This window comes from Pipistrellus hanaki, assembly GCF_964339955.1.
Source record: "Pipistrellus hanaki genome assembly, chromosome: 4".
Classification (NCBI taxonomy): Eukaryota; Metazoa; Chordata; class Mammalia; order Chiroptera; family Vespertilionidae; genus Pipistrellus; species Pipistrellus hanaki.
Genome location: NC_140506.1, coordinates 94116217 through 94129434, shown reverse-complemented (window position 1 = coordinate 94129434; position 13218 = coordinate 94116217). Strand labels below are relative to the sequence as shown.

The window sequence follows — 13218 nt, the reverse complement described above, 5'->3', positions numbered from 1 at the left end:
CAACTCTGTCTTCTAATTCATTGATTCAATCCTCAGCTTCCCCTAACCTTCTGTGTATTCCTTCCAATGTGTTTTTTATTTGTGCTATGCCATTCTTTATTTCTATTCTCATAGTTAGTATGTCTTTTCTCATGCTGTTGAGCATATTTACCATCATTTTTCTGAACTGTATATCAGATAAATTTCTTATCTCCATTTTGTTTAGCTATTCTTTTGGAGAATTCTCTTGTTCTCTCACTTGGGGGTTGTTTCTTTGTCTCCTCATTTGGCTATCTGTTTGGGTTTGTGACTATGTATTAAGTAGATCTGCTATGCCTCTCAATCTCTAGTGCAGGACAGTGTCAAGCACTGTTTCTGAATAATTAGATCAGGCAAAGACTCAAAGCCCCCAGAGACTGCTTCTGACTTGAATGGCCTCAGGCAATCATTTTCAGGTGTGGTGAGAGTTTTTTCAACTGGGTGGGGCAATTGCTTCTACCTGGAGGCTAATTATTATTCTTTTAAATAGTCCTTGGAAACTCTGCACCATGGCACAAGGTGTTTTCTAATAGGATGAGTCAACTTTTCTCCCCCCCCCCCCCCCAGGCAAAGCTGCCTATATAGCAAATGTCTCCATGAGAAAGATACAGCATGAGGGAATGACTCAGCACAAAAAACTGGGGTGTCTGCCTTTTGAGCTCTTACTCCAGAGCCCCTGATCCTGGCTTCTGCTCACATAGCTCCAGTCCACTCTGCCCTCTCACTGCAGGAGCACAAGGTGAGTGGCTCCACAGGAAATTTTGTGCATTAGCCCTTTAAGAGGGTGCCTGAATTTCCAGCCATCTCTCCCTGGCAGACAGCAATGCCACTACTTTTCACAGCCAGATGTTATGAGGGTATCCTTCTCAGTTCTGGTGCTCTCTGCTGGGGGCCCACCTTGGAGATTAGACCCCAGAATGTCAGGCCCCTTTTCTAAGAATCCAGGGGTGGGTGTAGGTCTACAGTCTCTCCCCACCTGGACTGATCCTCACCCTGGCTTAAAGCTGCCACTCAGGCCTTCAGCCCCACCATCAGACTGAATTTAAAATGCAGGGCTTTGCTGTGCTTAGCCTTGAGGAAGCACTGAGGGTGGGGCTCTAGAGGGAAGGGCAGGTCAAGAGCCACCACTTGCCTTATCTGATAAACCTGGCAGAGTTTTGTTTTCTTTTGTAAAACCTTGTCAAATTAAAAACATTTTTAAATAGAAGAGAAATCAACTGGCTCCGGCATTTGTTGGGATGGGGCTGTGGCACTGAGCACGGGAGTCCTTCTGCTCCTCTCAGGACCCCAGAGTGCTGCTTCTGCCAGCCAATGGCCTGCAGGCCTAGGCCACACTCAAGGCCAAGGGGCGGAGAGCAGGAGAGCCTCACTGTCATTCTCCTTCACACCAACAAAATTCTGTCCTGCTTTTGGTGCAGGTGGAAAAGCCCAATCAGGGGACTTCTCTCAGCTCTAGTGGCCTCTCCTGTCTCTCCCAATGCCCCGTGTCCTCTCAGCTTCTCCCAGACATCGCCACACCGGCTTAGCCTCTTCCTGTTCTCCTCACCTTGGGAATTTCAGCTCAAGTGTGCTTTCACGCCCCCCCTGCCCCTGCCCTCAAGGCATCGCTCTCCCTCCAAGGGTGCCTGTAGCTTTCTGAAATGCCCAGGGCTAGCCTTCCTCTAGGTGCCCCCCAGTGACCTGCCTTCAGGTCCATGGCCCTACCCCCGACTCAGCTGGGAGCTCTTTAAGGGAAGTGGCCACATCAGATTCATTCCAGAACCCTAACATTCAGCAAAACTCCTTGGCACATCATAAATGCCAAAAAAACTTTGTTGAACGAATCAATAAATGGATAAGTGACATTTACCTCCTATTATCAGTCCTTTCATTGAAACTTTAAAAAGACTGTAAACTGAATTTGGCCTACACAGCTATTTTATTTGGCTCATGAGTGTTCTAAAACAAAAAGGCACATTCTCTGCCAACACTTGACGATAGAGAGGATTCCGCTCCTCAGGCTGCATTCCTGCTTCTCTGCAGACCTGAAAGCTGGGGTGGCAGCACGGGTCCCTGACACCCATCGGCCCCAGTCCCCACATACAGTTTCACACTCGCCTCACTCCCTCATTATGCCTCTGCCAGGACCTGCAGGCATTTGAATTTAGGGTCTCTGCTTAGGGCCGAACAGTTGCCAGTCCCATGCGCCTACAAGCCACCACCACATCCCTGACACCGGCTGAAGTGGTCCCTTTTATTAACAGGAGCATCACCACAGACTCCTGTCACCAGGACCGAGCCTGAAGTGACAGAGCGGGGAAGGAGATTGGCTGACTGGGTTTTGCCGCCCCAGGAGACGGAGGCCCGCTCCAGCTGCAGGGACGAACAAAGGCGGCTTGTTCCAGTGACAACAGTGCCTTTCAGGGGGGTGGAGGCTGCTTTTGTTGAGGGGGAGAGATGAGTTCAAGGGGTTCTGACTTGTTCTGGCAAGTTTCTCAAGCTTTGCAAGGACTTCCAGTGCCCTGGCGGCTGCGAGGGCTCAAGAAAGCACGTCTAAAATCCAGGGGTCGTCTCATCCCTTGGCTGAGCTGGGCCCCTAAACTGGGTCACTGCGGCTGCTTGAAAAAGGCAGAGGCTGAGGCTGACCCCAGGGCAGGGCGCGAGGGCCGCCATTCATTTCCCTCACTTTCTGTCAGCTGGAGGAATAGCAGAGGGCTAAGCGGACATCTAGTGCTCATAGTCGGAGAACGCGAATCCAGAGCCTCGTTAGCAACCCAGCTTCTGATGTTTCCTTTCACAGAGCCGGAGAGGGCTGGCAGGAAGCTGCTGGCCACTGACCCACGGCGTGCTGGGCAAACCCTAGGTGCCCGCCAGCAGGCAAAGCGTCTGCACCCGCCCATCACAGGTGGTAAGGCTGGCAGCAGGGAAAGCAGGGCACCTTCGCTTCCTGCTGCCACTGCTCTCTCATCCTGAGAGGCGAGTCTCCCGCACACACTGTGCCACGGTGCCCTCTGCCAAGGCTCTTCTTCACACCCAGGCTCTTCTTCATTAATTCGTTTGTCTTCGTCTGGATTCCCCAGGAGCAGACCCCGAGGCAAGGATCCCAGTGGAAGGTGTTTATTCAGACAGGGAAGCAGACTCGATGGAGCACGGGGAAGAGAGTGGGGAGAGGCAGCCCACAGTGTGTTACCAAGCCAGCCACTCCTCTGGGCCCTGGAGCTCGGCCCCCCTGGAGTCTGGAGCTGTGTGGAGAGCTCAGAGGGACTCCCCCACAGGACAAGGGAGCGGGGTGCTCTGCCCCACCAGCTGGCACCTACTGCATGCGAGGCAACGAGGGCCCTGGAGGCCAGAAAAGTCCTCCTTCAGAGAAGCATCGGTGCAGGTGGTCGAGCAGCAGACTGTGCCCCGAAGGGGGAAGGGCAGGGGAGGCGCCAGCACTGAGCTCAGCAGGTGCTGAGGGGGACACAGGGTGGGCAGAGTCTGGCCCACCAGGTCCCAGCTCTCTGCTGGTAGGGGAGGTAAACAAGTGAAAACACAAGAAAGAACAAAGCATGGATGCATTTGATGATGAAAATAAGAGAGAATTATTAATGGGGCTATTTTAGAATGCATGGTGAGGGAGGGCCTCCCTGAGGAGTCACTTTCGAACTCCAAGACAAAGGTGCTTTCTCTTCCATCTTAACCCAACACAGATGCACCCGCCCGCAGGGAGATGCCGACGGCCCTGGGAAGTCTGCCCAATTTAATAAAGCATTGCAATAAAAAAGGAACAAACTACTGATATACACAACGATGTGGATGGATGTCAAGGGCATTGTGCTGAGTGAAAAAGTCAGTCTCAAAAGGTTACATGCAGTAAGCTCCCATTTATTTAGCATTCCTGAAATGACAACACATATAGGGCAGATCGGTGGTCACCGGTGTTAGGGACAGCTGTGGGGAGATGTGACTAAAGGTTGCACAGGAACTCCTCTGTAGTGATGGAGCCATCCTCTACCTCAGTGTGGTGGTGGCTATGCAAATCTACATATGATCAAACTGCAAAGACACACACACACACACGCACATGAGTGCATGGCGGTCTGCACATTATGCCAGTGTCAACCTCCTGGTCTGACCAGGGTCTGTAATTACAGAGGATGTTATTATCAGGGAATCTGGGCAAGGGTGCCTGGGATATTTCTGTTCTTTAAAAATAAATTGAGATATAATTTACATATATAAAACCACCACTTAAAAAAAAAAGAAAAAGATCACCGCTTCAAGGGTACAATTCAGTAGTTTTTTGGCACATTCATAAGGTTGTGCAACTATCACCACTGTCTTTTTCCACCCAACTCTGTCACCCCAAAGACACCCTACCCTGAACCTTTTAGCAGTTGCTCCCCATTCCGCCTCCCCTGAGCCCATGGCAGCCACTCTCTGTCTCTGTGGATTTCCCTGTCCTGGACATTCCTATAAGTGGAATCATACACCATGTGCTTCTGTGTCTGGCTTCTTTCACTCAGCATAATGTTTTCAAAGCTGCAGTATGTGGCAGAACTTCATGCCCTTTTATGGCTGAATAATATTCCATTGTGTGCAGACACCATGTGCTCTTTACCCACTCATCAGTTGGTGGACATTTGGGTTATTCCTACCTTTGGTCTATTGTGAATGATGCTGTGACTATATGTGTACAAGTTTTTGTGTGAACATGTTTTCAAATCTCTTGGGTATACATATTTAGGTGTGGAATTACTAGGTCACATGGTAACTCTGCATTAACTTTTTGAGAAAATGTCTATTTTTCCCAGTGACTACACCTTTTTTTTTTTTTTAATTCTCATTGGAGGATTTTTTCCTCCATTGATTTTCAGAGAGAATGGAAGGGAGGAGAAGAGGACAGAGAAAAAACTGATGTGAGAGAGACACATCCTTTAGCTGCCTCCTGTAAGAGCCCCAAGGGGGTCCAGGAATCGAACCCACAATCAAGGTGCCCTTGACGGGGAATTGAACCCAAGACCCTTCAGTCCAAGGGCCAACACTCTAACCTCTGAGCCAAACCTGTCAAGGCTATACCTTACTTTGACATTCTCACCAGCAAGATATGAGGGTTCCAATTATTGCACATACTCACCAATACTTGTTTACTGTTTTCTTTTCTTTTTTTAAATTATCGCCACCCTAGTGAGTGTGAAGTGATGTATCTTTGTGGTTTAGATTTGCATTTCCCTAATGACTAGTGATGTCGAGCATCTTTTTATGTGCTTGTTGGCCATTTGCATATCTTCTTTGGAGAAATGTCTATTCAGAGTACTTTGGCCATATTCTAATTGGGTTGTCTTTTCATTGTTAAGTTTGAGTTCTTTACATATTCTGGATACTATTATCAGATATTTGATTTGAAAGTACTTTCTCCCATTTTATAGGTTGTCTTTTCACTTTTTTGCTAGCATCCTTTGAAACAAAAATGTTTGTAATTTTGATGAATTCTGATTTATCTATTTTTTCTTTTGTTGCTTGTTCTTTGGGTGTCATATCTAAGCCTCCATTGACAAATTCAAGGCTATGAAGATCTACACCTGTGTTTTCTTCTAAGATTTCGATAGTTTTAGCTTTTAATACCTAAGGTCTTTGGTTCACTGAGCTAGTTTTTATACATGGTGTGAGGTAGGGGTCCAACCTCATTCTTTTGCATGTGGAAATCCAGTTGCCTCAATAGCATTTGTTGAGAAAATTATTCCTAACTGATCGAATGGTCTTGGCATCCTATTGAAAATCAATTGACTACAGATATATGTGTTTATTTTTGGACTCTCAATTGATTCTATTGACTTATACCCATTCTTATGCCAGTATCAAACAATTCTGATCACTGTAAATGGTAGCTAGTTTTGAAATTGTAAAGTGAGAATCCTCCAAATTTTTTCTTCTTTTCCAATGTTGTTTTGGTTCCCTCAAATTTTGGTCCCTCAAATTTCCATATGTATTTTAGGATCAGCTTGCCAATTTCCACAAAAAGGACAACTGAAATTTTGATACGACTGCATTGAATCTGTAGAAATTTGGAAACCATTTACATATTCTGGATACTAGACTCTTATTTAACACCATTAGTTCTTCCAATCCATGAACACTGGTGTCTTTTCATTTATTTAGGTCTTTAATTTCTGTCATTACTATTTTCACTTTTCAGTGTAGAAGTCTTGCATTTATTTTTATTTTTTTGGTGAAATTTATTCTTAAATATTTTATGCTTTTTTATACTATTAAAAATGCAATTGTTTTCTTAATTTCCTTTTCAGGTTGTTCATTGCTCTTGTACAGAAATACAACTGATTTTTGTATATTGACCTTTTATCCTGTAAACTTGCTGAACTTAATTTTAGCTTTACCAGTAATTTTTGTGGATTCTTTAGGATTTTCTATATAAGACCACATCACCTGCAAATATGGGTTTGCTTCTTCCCTTCCAATTTTTTCTTACATAACTTCCCTAGGTGGATTCTCCAGTACAGTATTGAACAGAAGTGATGAAAAAGCATCCTTGTCTTGTTCCTGATCTGGTGCGACACCTTCAGTCTTTCACATTAAGTGTCACATTAAGTGTGATGTTTGCTGTGGGTGTTCATAGATGCCCTCTACCAGGCTAAGGTTGTTTCCTTCTGTTCTTGGTTTGCTGATTGTTTTAATCATGAAAGGGTGTTCAATTTTGTCAAGTGCTTTTTCTGTGTCTATTAAGATGTAATGTGGTTATTTCCCCCTTTATTCTATTAATATGGTCTATTGGTTGATTTTCATATGTTGAACAAACCTTGCGCTCCTGGGATAAACTCCATGAGGTCTAGATGTGTAAATATTTTTTTACACTGCCAGGCTCAACTTGTTAGTGTCTTTTTGAAGATTTTACATCTATATTCATAAGAGACGTTGGCCTGTAGTTTTCTTGGGAAATCTTTGGTTTTGGTATCAGGATAATCCTGGTCTCATGAATTGGAAAGTGTTCCTTCCTCTTCAATGTTTTAGAAGAGAATGTAAAGAACTAGTGTTAATGCTTTAGTTAGTAGGTTTCACCAGTGAAGTCATCTTCTGGCAACTCCCTCTTCAAGCGGCTTCTCTGCTGAACTCAGCCCTCACTCCCGGTTATCTCTGTCCAGCTCTCAGCGGCCCCAACACTCAGAGCGGTGTGGCCTGAGCAAGTCACCCATCTCCTCTGAGACTTGCTTTCCTTTATCAGATGTGGAGAGTGATCCAGGGCCCATGGGAGATGAGAGGTGTCTGGCTGGCATACTGTGAGTCATTAGAGTCAACTCACAGTGAATCTAAGAGGCAGTCCTAGGCCTGGCACACGGGACCACATCAGGGAGACCCCAGGCCAGTGCAGCAGGGGGAACCCAGCCACCCACAGCTGGACCCAGAGATCCTGACAAGGCAGCTGCCTATGTCCCAACGTCAGGCCCAAAAGAAAACAACCCAAACCCACAAAAACCACGGGCTGGGGTCCTCGCTGCTCTCAAACAGCAAAGCTCACCAGCCTCTGCTAAACAGAGGAGAAGGGAGAGCCATCATCAGAATCGGTCCCCATCAAACTCAGTGATGCTTTTTATAGGCCCTGGGATGCTCTGCTCTGCATAGCAGCTTCCAATGTGCCACTGCTTTGGGCAAAGGGGTTTGGAGAGGTGGCAAGGACTGGGGCTTTCACACATGGGAGCCCGGGGACTCGAAGCAGCAAGCAGAGGAGGGCGTGTGAGGCCAGGGCACCCATGTAGCTGGGACTGAGGGGACCTGTTTCTTTTGAGGCTCAGGGTCACAGAGCTGCTGCTCTTCAGGAGGGTGCAGACACCACCCGAGCCCACCTGCGGAGGTTGGGGCCTCTCGGCCTTCAGCACCTGTCCTATCTTTCTTTCAGTAACAACCCTGAGCTTCTTCAGGGAGGGTTCCCCCTACCCTGGGACATCTTGGTTGCATTGGCATCAAGGTGGCCAGCCTCCTAGCCAAGTTGGAGCCTTCCTCTCCTGGACTCATCAGGAGGAGTGATGACAAACCAGCTTTCCAATTAATCAACCAATAAAAGACTGCCCATTTCCCCCAAAAAACGAACCCTCAGTGCCCATGCACCCCAAACGCTGCCTGCAATTGCCATGACATGGGCCTGTCCTCTCCCGGCCTGGGGGCAGTGAGCACGCCAGCTAAAACGAGTCAGACTCAGTTTCTGTTACTAGAAATTAGGAATCAAAATTAGAAATCCACCTCCCCACCTCTCATTTTACAGGAGCAGACAAACAGACTTGGAGAATGTGCCCACACCTGGAACTCTACAATTAGGGATTTCAAAGCCCCCTTTCTTGTTTCATTTCCTTTAAAATGGGAATAGTATTATCCACTTCTTCGTGTCATTAATACTTCAATAATAATAACAGTGGAAACACTGACAGCGGATTTTTGGAGCCTCAGGAAGATCCAGACCTGGCACTAAGCTCTGAATATTCACATTTGATCCTCACAACATCGTGTCAAGGTAGGCCTTCTTATCACCCCCATTTGACAGATGAGGAGACTGGAGTAGAGGTGGGGAGAGCTGCCTGGGGTCACGAAGCTGAAGCGGTAAGCTGTGACGCCCGGCCCTTCCGCTCCTCGAGCCCATGCACTGTTAGGTATAAATCAGATCGCATGGCCATGCCTGGCACAGCGAGAACTGAGCATGTGGTGGCTGCTTTCAGCTCCCATACTTTTTTACATGTACCCAGGAGGAAACTTAAGAGGTGCAAAAGAGCAAAAGGGAAAGTCTTCCATGGCCCCTTTTGTGGCCCAGAGGCACCTCTGTTCCCAACCTCCAGCCCCGCCCGGAGGTCAAGGCTGGGAGGCGCAGCGCGGCCAAGATGGCGCTGCCGGGCATCCTGTCTCAGGCTAGCTCACAGCCTCGTGCCCAACTTGCAGTGGCAGGAGGAGAAAATGCCAGTGCTTTAAAAAAACAACAACCCCCCCCCCCCACACACACACACACACTATTATATATTTAAAGACAAGGAACATTCCCGTTGGGTGCATGAACTCCACGCTCTAGGGAAGCAGGACTGTGAGGGGGTGCATCTGGGCCCTGGACTAGGCTGGCTGCAGGATGTGCACTTGACCCCACCATCTTCCACCTTTGACCTTGGCTAAGTCAAAGCCTTCGCTTATTTACCTACAAAACAGCCACATTGACCTCAATAACCTCTGAGGTCCCATGTTTGGTGGTGATTGTCGTAAACTGCAAGATGGAGAAAAGGGCTGGATTGGCTCCTCGTCCCCTCTCCCAAGCAAACCCCGCAGAGCAGAGATCTGGGGAGAGTTTGGGGGACAGTGTGGAGCCCCCACCTTTGCCACAGCTCCTTCCCACATGGCCCAAATGAGTACCGGGGGAGAGTACATTGTCCCCTGCTCACACCCCACCTTAGGTGAGGACACGTCATGGGCAGAGAAGATGCATCCCAATGCAAGGCCAAGCCTCACGCAGTGCCGCCTCCACTTACAGCCAAGTTCCTGTTGACCAGCTGGCCCAGGTCCCCGGGCGTGTCCGCGTTACGGATATCCACGTCGTGAGGCGACACGTACAGCTTTGTGTTGTCCAGGTCAAAGAACTCGACCTCAGTGAGGCCCACCCACGACGGGCTGCCCCAGTTGGACAGGATTTCCATCGTCACGTAGATGGCATCTTCCATCTCTTCTGCTTTCACTGCCAACTTGTCCTTAAAGGAGAGAAACGTGATGCCAAGGATGAAGCATGGCAGGCCGACTCCAGCCCAGCACCCAGCCACGGGCCATTCCCTCTCCGTGCCTGAGGGTAGGGCAGCACCCTGGACGTACGGTTACTATGTACCTATGGTTACCAGAAGACTAAACAAGCCTGTGGTCCCCCCCCCCCCCCCATTTCTTGCCTTAATTGTGTTGTGGTTTTTTGGTGTTTTTTTTTCCAAGTAGGCAAAGTTCATCTTTATTTATTGGTAATCCTATTTGTGAAGACTGAAACACAGCTACCGTGTACGTGAGCACCTAGTGTTTCCTGCTTAAAAGGCAGCGTATTTGGGGGCGGGGAGGGGACCTTACAATTAATTTTTTATTTCTATTAATTTTATCTTATGCTGGTTTGTAAAGAAAACTTTTGGATTTATGTTAATCTAAGAACATAATTCCTTGTAACATAAAAAAAAAGGCAGCATATTCTGTCTGAACATCACGTATGCCTCTTCCCCACTACCAGGTGTTCAGTCCTAAAGGCATGTCACAACTTCTGCTGAACTGGGCAGGTCCCCCCACACTCATGCTGAACCCTAACCCCAGTAGCTCAAAGCATAACTGTATTTGGAGACAGGGCCTTTAAAGAGTAATTAAGTTAAAATGAGGCCGTTAGAATGGGAATACATCTGACCAATGTCCTTATCGGAGGAAATTCGGACACGTGGGAAGACACCGGGGGTGCTCGTGCACAGAGAAACGGCCATGGGGACACGGGGGGAAGGAGGCCATCTGCAAGCCGAGGAGGAAACCAAACCTACCAACACCTCACGAGTAGACTTCCAGCCTCCAGAAGTTTGAGAAAATTAATCTTATTTAAGCCACCAGAGTGTGAGGACAGGCCCAGCAGAATAACGCAGTAGATAACACAAGACCCAGACAAACTCCTGACATCTCAGTCTAGCTGAGGAACCAAGATGACACCATCCACCTGCCACTGAGACTAAGTGAGAGATGAGCACTGAGACTAAGTGAGAGATGCCCCGAGTCTTGGCCCTGTCGGTCACGCTCCCCAATTTCTTGCCTTAATTGTGTTGTGTGTGGTTTTTTTTTTCCCAAGTAGGCAAAGTTCATCTTTATTTATTGGTAATCCTCACCCCAGGATATGTTTATTGATTTTTAGAGAGAAACATAAATGTGAGAGACACTAATCGGTTGCCTTCTATACACACTACAACCATTGACCCCCAACCTAGGTATGTGCCCTGGCCGGGAAATGAACCCACAATCTTTTGGTGTGCGGGGTGATGCCCCAACCAACTGACCCGCCTGGCCAGGTTCTCCTTCACTGGTTTTGATGTCCGCCTCCCTCATGGGCAGGCTATTCTGTCTGAGAGGCTGCGTGGATGCCATCAGTAAACGGCCACACTGTGGAATGGCCTCCTGAGGCCCCGTGGGTGGCCACGGATCAGCCACTCATAAAGTGGCGCACCCCCCGGGCTCATGCCCCCTGGGAATTAGCGCGTAATCGGCACTGGCTCTGTGAGCCGGGAGCTGAGCAGTGAACAGCAAATGCTCCCTCCTTATTTTTTTAATTAATAGCCAGCGACATGTGTTCTGGCTCTCAGCATGTGTTTGGAGGAGCCCTGATTGCTACACACAGCTCACGGCTCCCAGAAGGAACATGGGCGGGGTTTTTTTGTTTTAATATATTTTATTGATTTTGTACAGAGAGGAAGGGAGAGAGATAGAGAGTTAGAAACATCGATTAGAGAGAGTCATCGATCAGCTGCCTCCTGCACACCCCCTACTGGGGATATGCCCGCAACCAAGGTACATGCCCTTGACCAGAATCGAACCTTCTGTCCCCAAGATTCTGGTCAGAATCTTCAGTCCCCAAGCCGACACTCTATCCATTGAGCCAAACCGGTCTCAGCAAAACATGGGCGTTTTTATTAGCTTGGCCCACAGACCCCTCGGCCTCCTCCTCCTGTGCAGGCTTCCTGCTCCTGTGCTGTGCGGTGAGGGCTGCCCTGGGTCCAAGTCCAGGTGTGACCAATGGTGATGCACCTAAGCTGGCTGGCTGAAGTGGGGGCTGGAGGTTAACCCGCTTGTGCTTGTGAGAGGCACTGCCTGGTGAGAGGTGCGGGAGACAGTGTGGGAGGCCGTGTGGGAGGCTGTGCGGGAGGTGTGAAGGCGTGGTATGGTGCACCCTGGCTGTTGGCTGCAGGGAGGAGGGCCAGACAGCCGGCGAGCTGCCTCGCAGAGGGGCGGCTGGATCTCACACCCATTCAATCTCAGATGTGCAAGCTCCCGCAGGGAGTTCCCAAATGAAGAGCTGAAGGACCTATTAACTGAGGAAGTGTCACAACTTATCAGTGCTGCAACTCCACAGCTCCTCCTGCTCTGAATGGCGAGATTTAGGTCCCTCCAGAGGGTCTGAGACCAACACTGGGGAGGGGGAGAGGGAGGAGGGGAAGGAGGAAGGGGAGAGGGGGAAGGCTCCGGGTTTCTGGCACTCGATGTGGCTCTCACCAGGACCACTGGATTTTCCTGGGGGGAGTCACTCCTTCTCTTTCCTCAGCCCTGAGGTATCACATGACCCCTTTCCCCCCCAGGAACCAGCGTGTCCGGTCCCCTGGGCCAGCAGAAGGAATGGCTGTGATCTGCGGGGCAGGGCTGCCCCTCTCTCCTGACCCGGGTCTGCGGTTGAGAGGTGGAACCATTCCAGCTATCAGGGGCCACAGGGCAAGAGAAGAGGGCGTGGTGGGAGGGGCTCAGGGATGCAGCTGACGCTGGACCAGCCCCACCTGGCTCCCCGGTGGCATTTACTACAAGCCCCGTCATCTGTCTGCGCTTTGTTCTGGGAATCCGTTTGCCTTACGTTTTCTGTCTCTTGTAACACAAGGAGACTCCATCAACCCAGGCAGGTCTCAGTGTGTGGTTTCAGCACACTTAGCATCTTCACGGCTAAGAGGGCAACTTCCAAGCAGGGGAACAAAGCTTTGACTTTGCTAGATCTTTCTAGATGGAAAACTTTCCACTGGTGTCCCAGCTTCTCCCTGCCTGTGCCCCAGCCCCACAGACGGCCACGAACTCCCAGGACCAGAGAGTCAGACACTGTCTGAGGCCTCACGCCCTTAAAAGGTGGTGCCAGATGCACAGATGAGACTCGTTGGGGGGGGGGGGGGGTTGCAGGGCTTTCTGCAGTTTTGAGTCTTAACATTCAACTTTGAGAGGCTCCATGTTAAGTCCTCATTGGCCAATTGTAAGACATGTGACCACCAACCAAATAAGAGGGGCTTGGGAACAGGGAGGGTGAGGAGCATGCACCAGGACACGCACCTGCTGACACATCCCCTGCCTCCCTGGGCCCCCCTTGCAGCGGGAGTCCCGTTCCGTGTTGGTGCCGTCACGCTGGACCGGACGAAGACTAATGGCATCTCTTGCAGGTGCCTTGCAGCCTTAACATTTTCTATCTGGGTAATCTCCATAACGATGATTTCCATCCTTTTATACTACTGC

The 13218-nt window shown here is 49.2% G+C and overlaps 1 protein-coding gene across 6 annotated transcripts in view; it reads right to left on the bottom strand.

The window, feature by feature from the left end:
• Positions 1 to 13218, bottom strand: part of KATNIP (katanin interacting protein) — a 181737-nt gene that overhangs the window by 37797 nt on the left and 130722 nt on the right. For all 6 annotated transcript variants that reach the window (XM_084882882.1, XM_084882884.1, XM_084882886.1 and 3 more), the window contains one exon: positions 9492 to 9707. In XM_084882882.1, coding sequence (XP_084739008.1) covers positions 9492 to 9707 — 216 coding nt within the window. The remainder of the gene's footprint in view (positions 1 to 9491; positions 9708 to 13218) is intronic.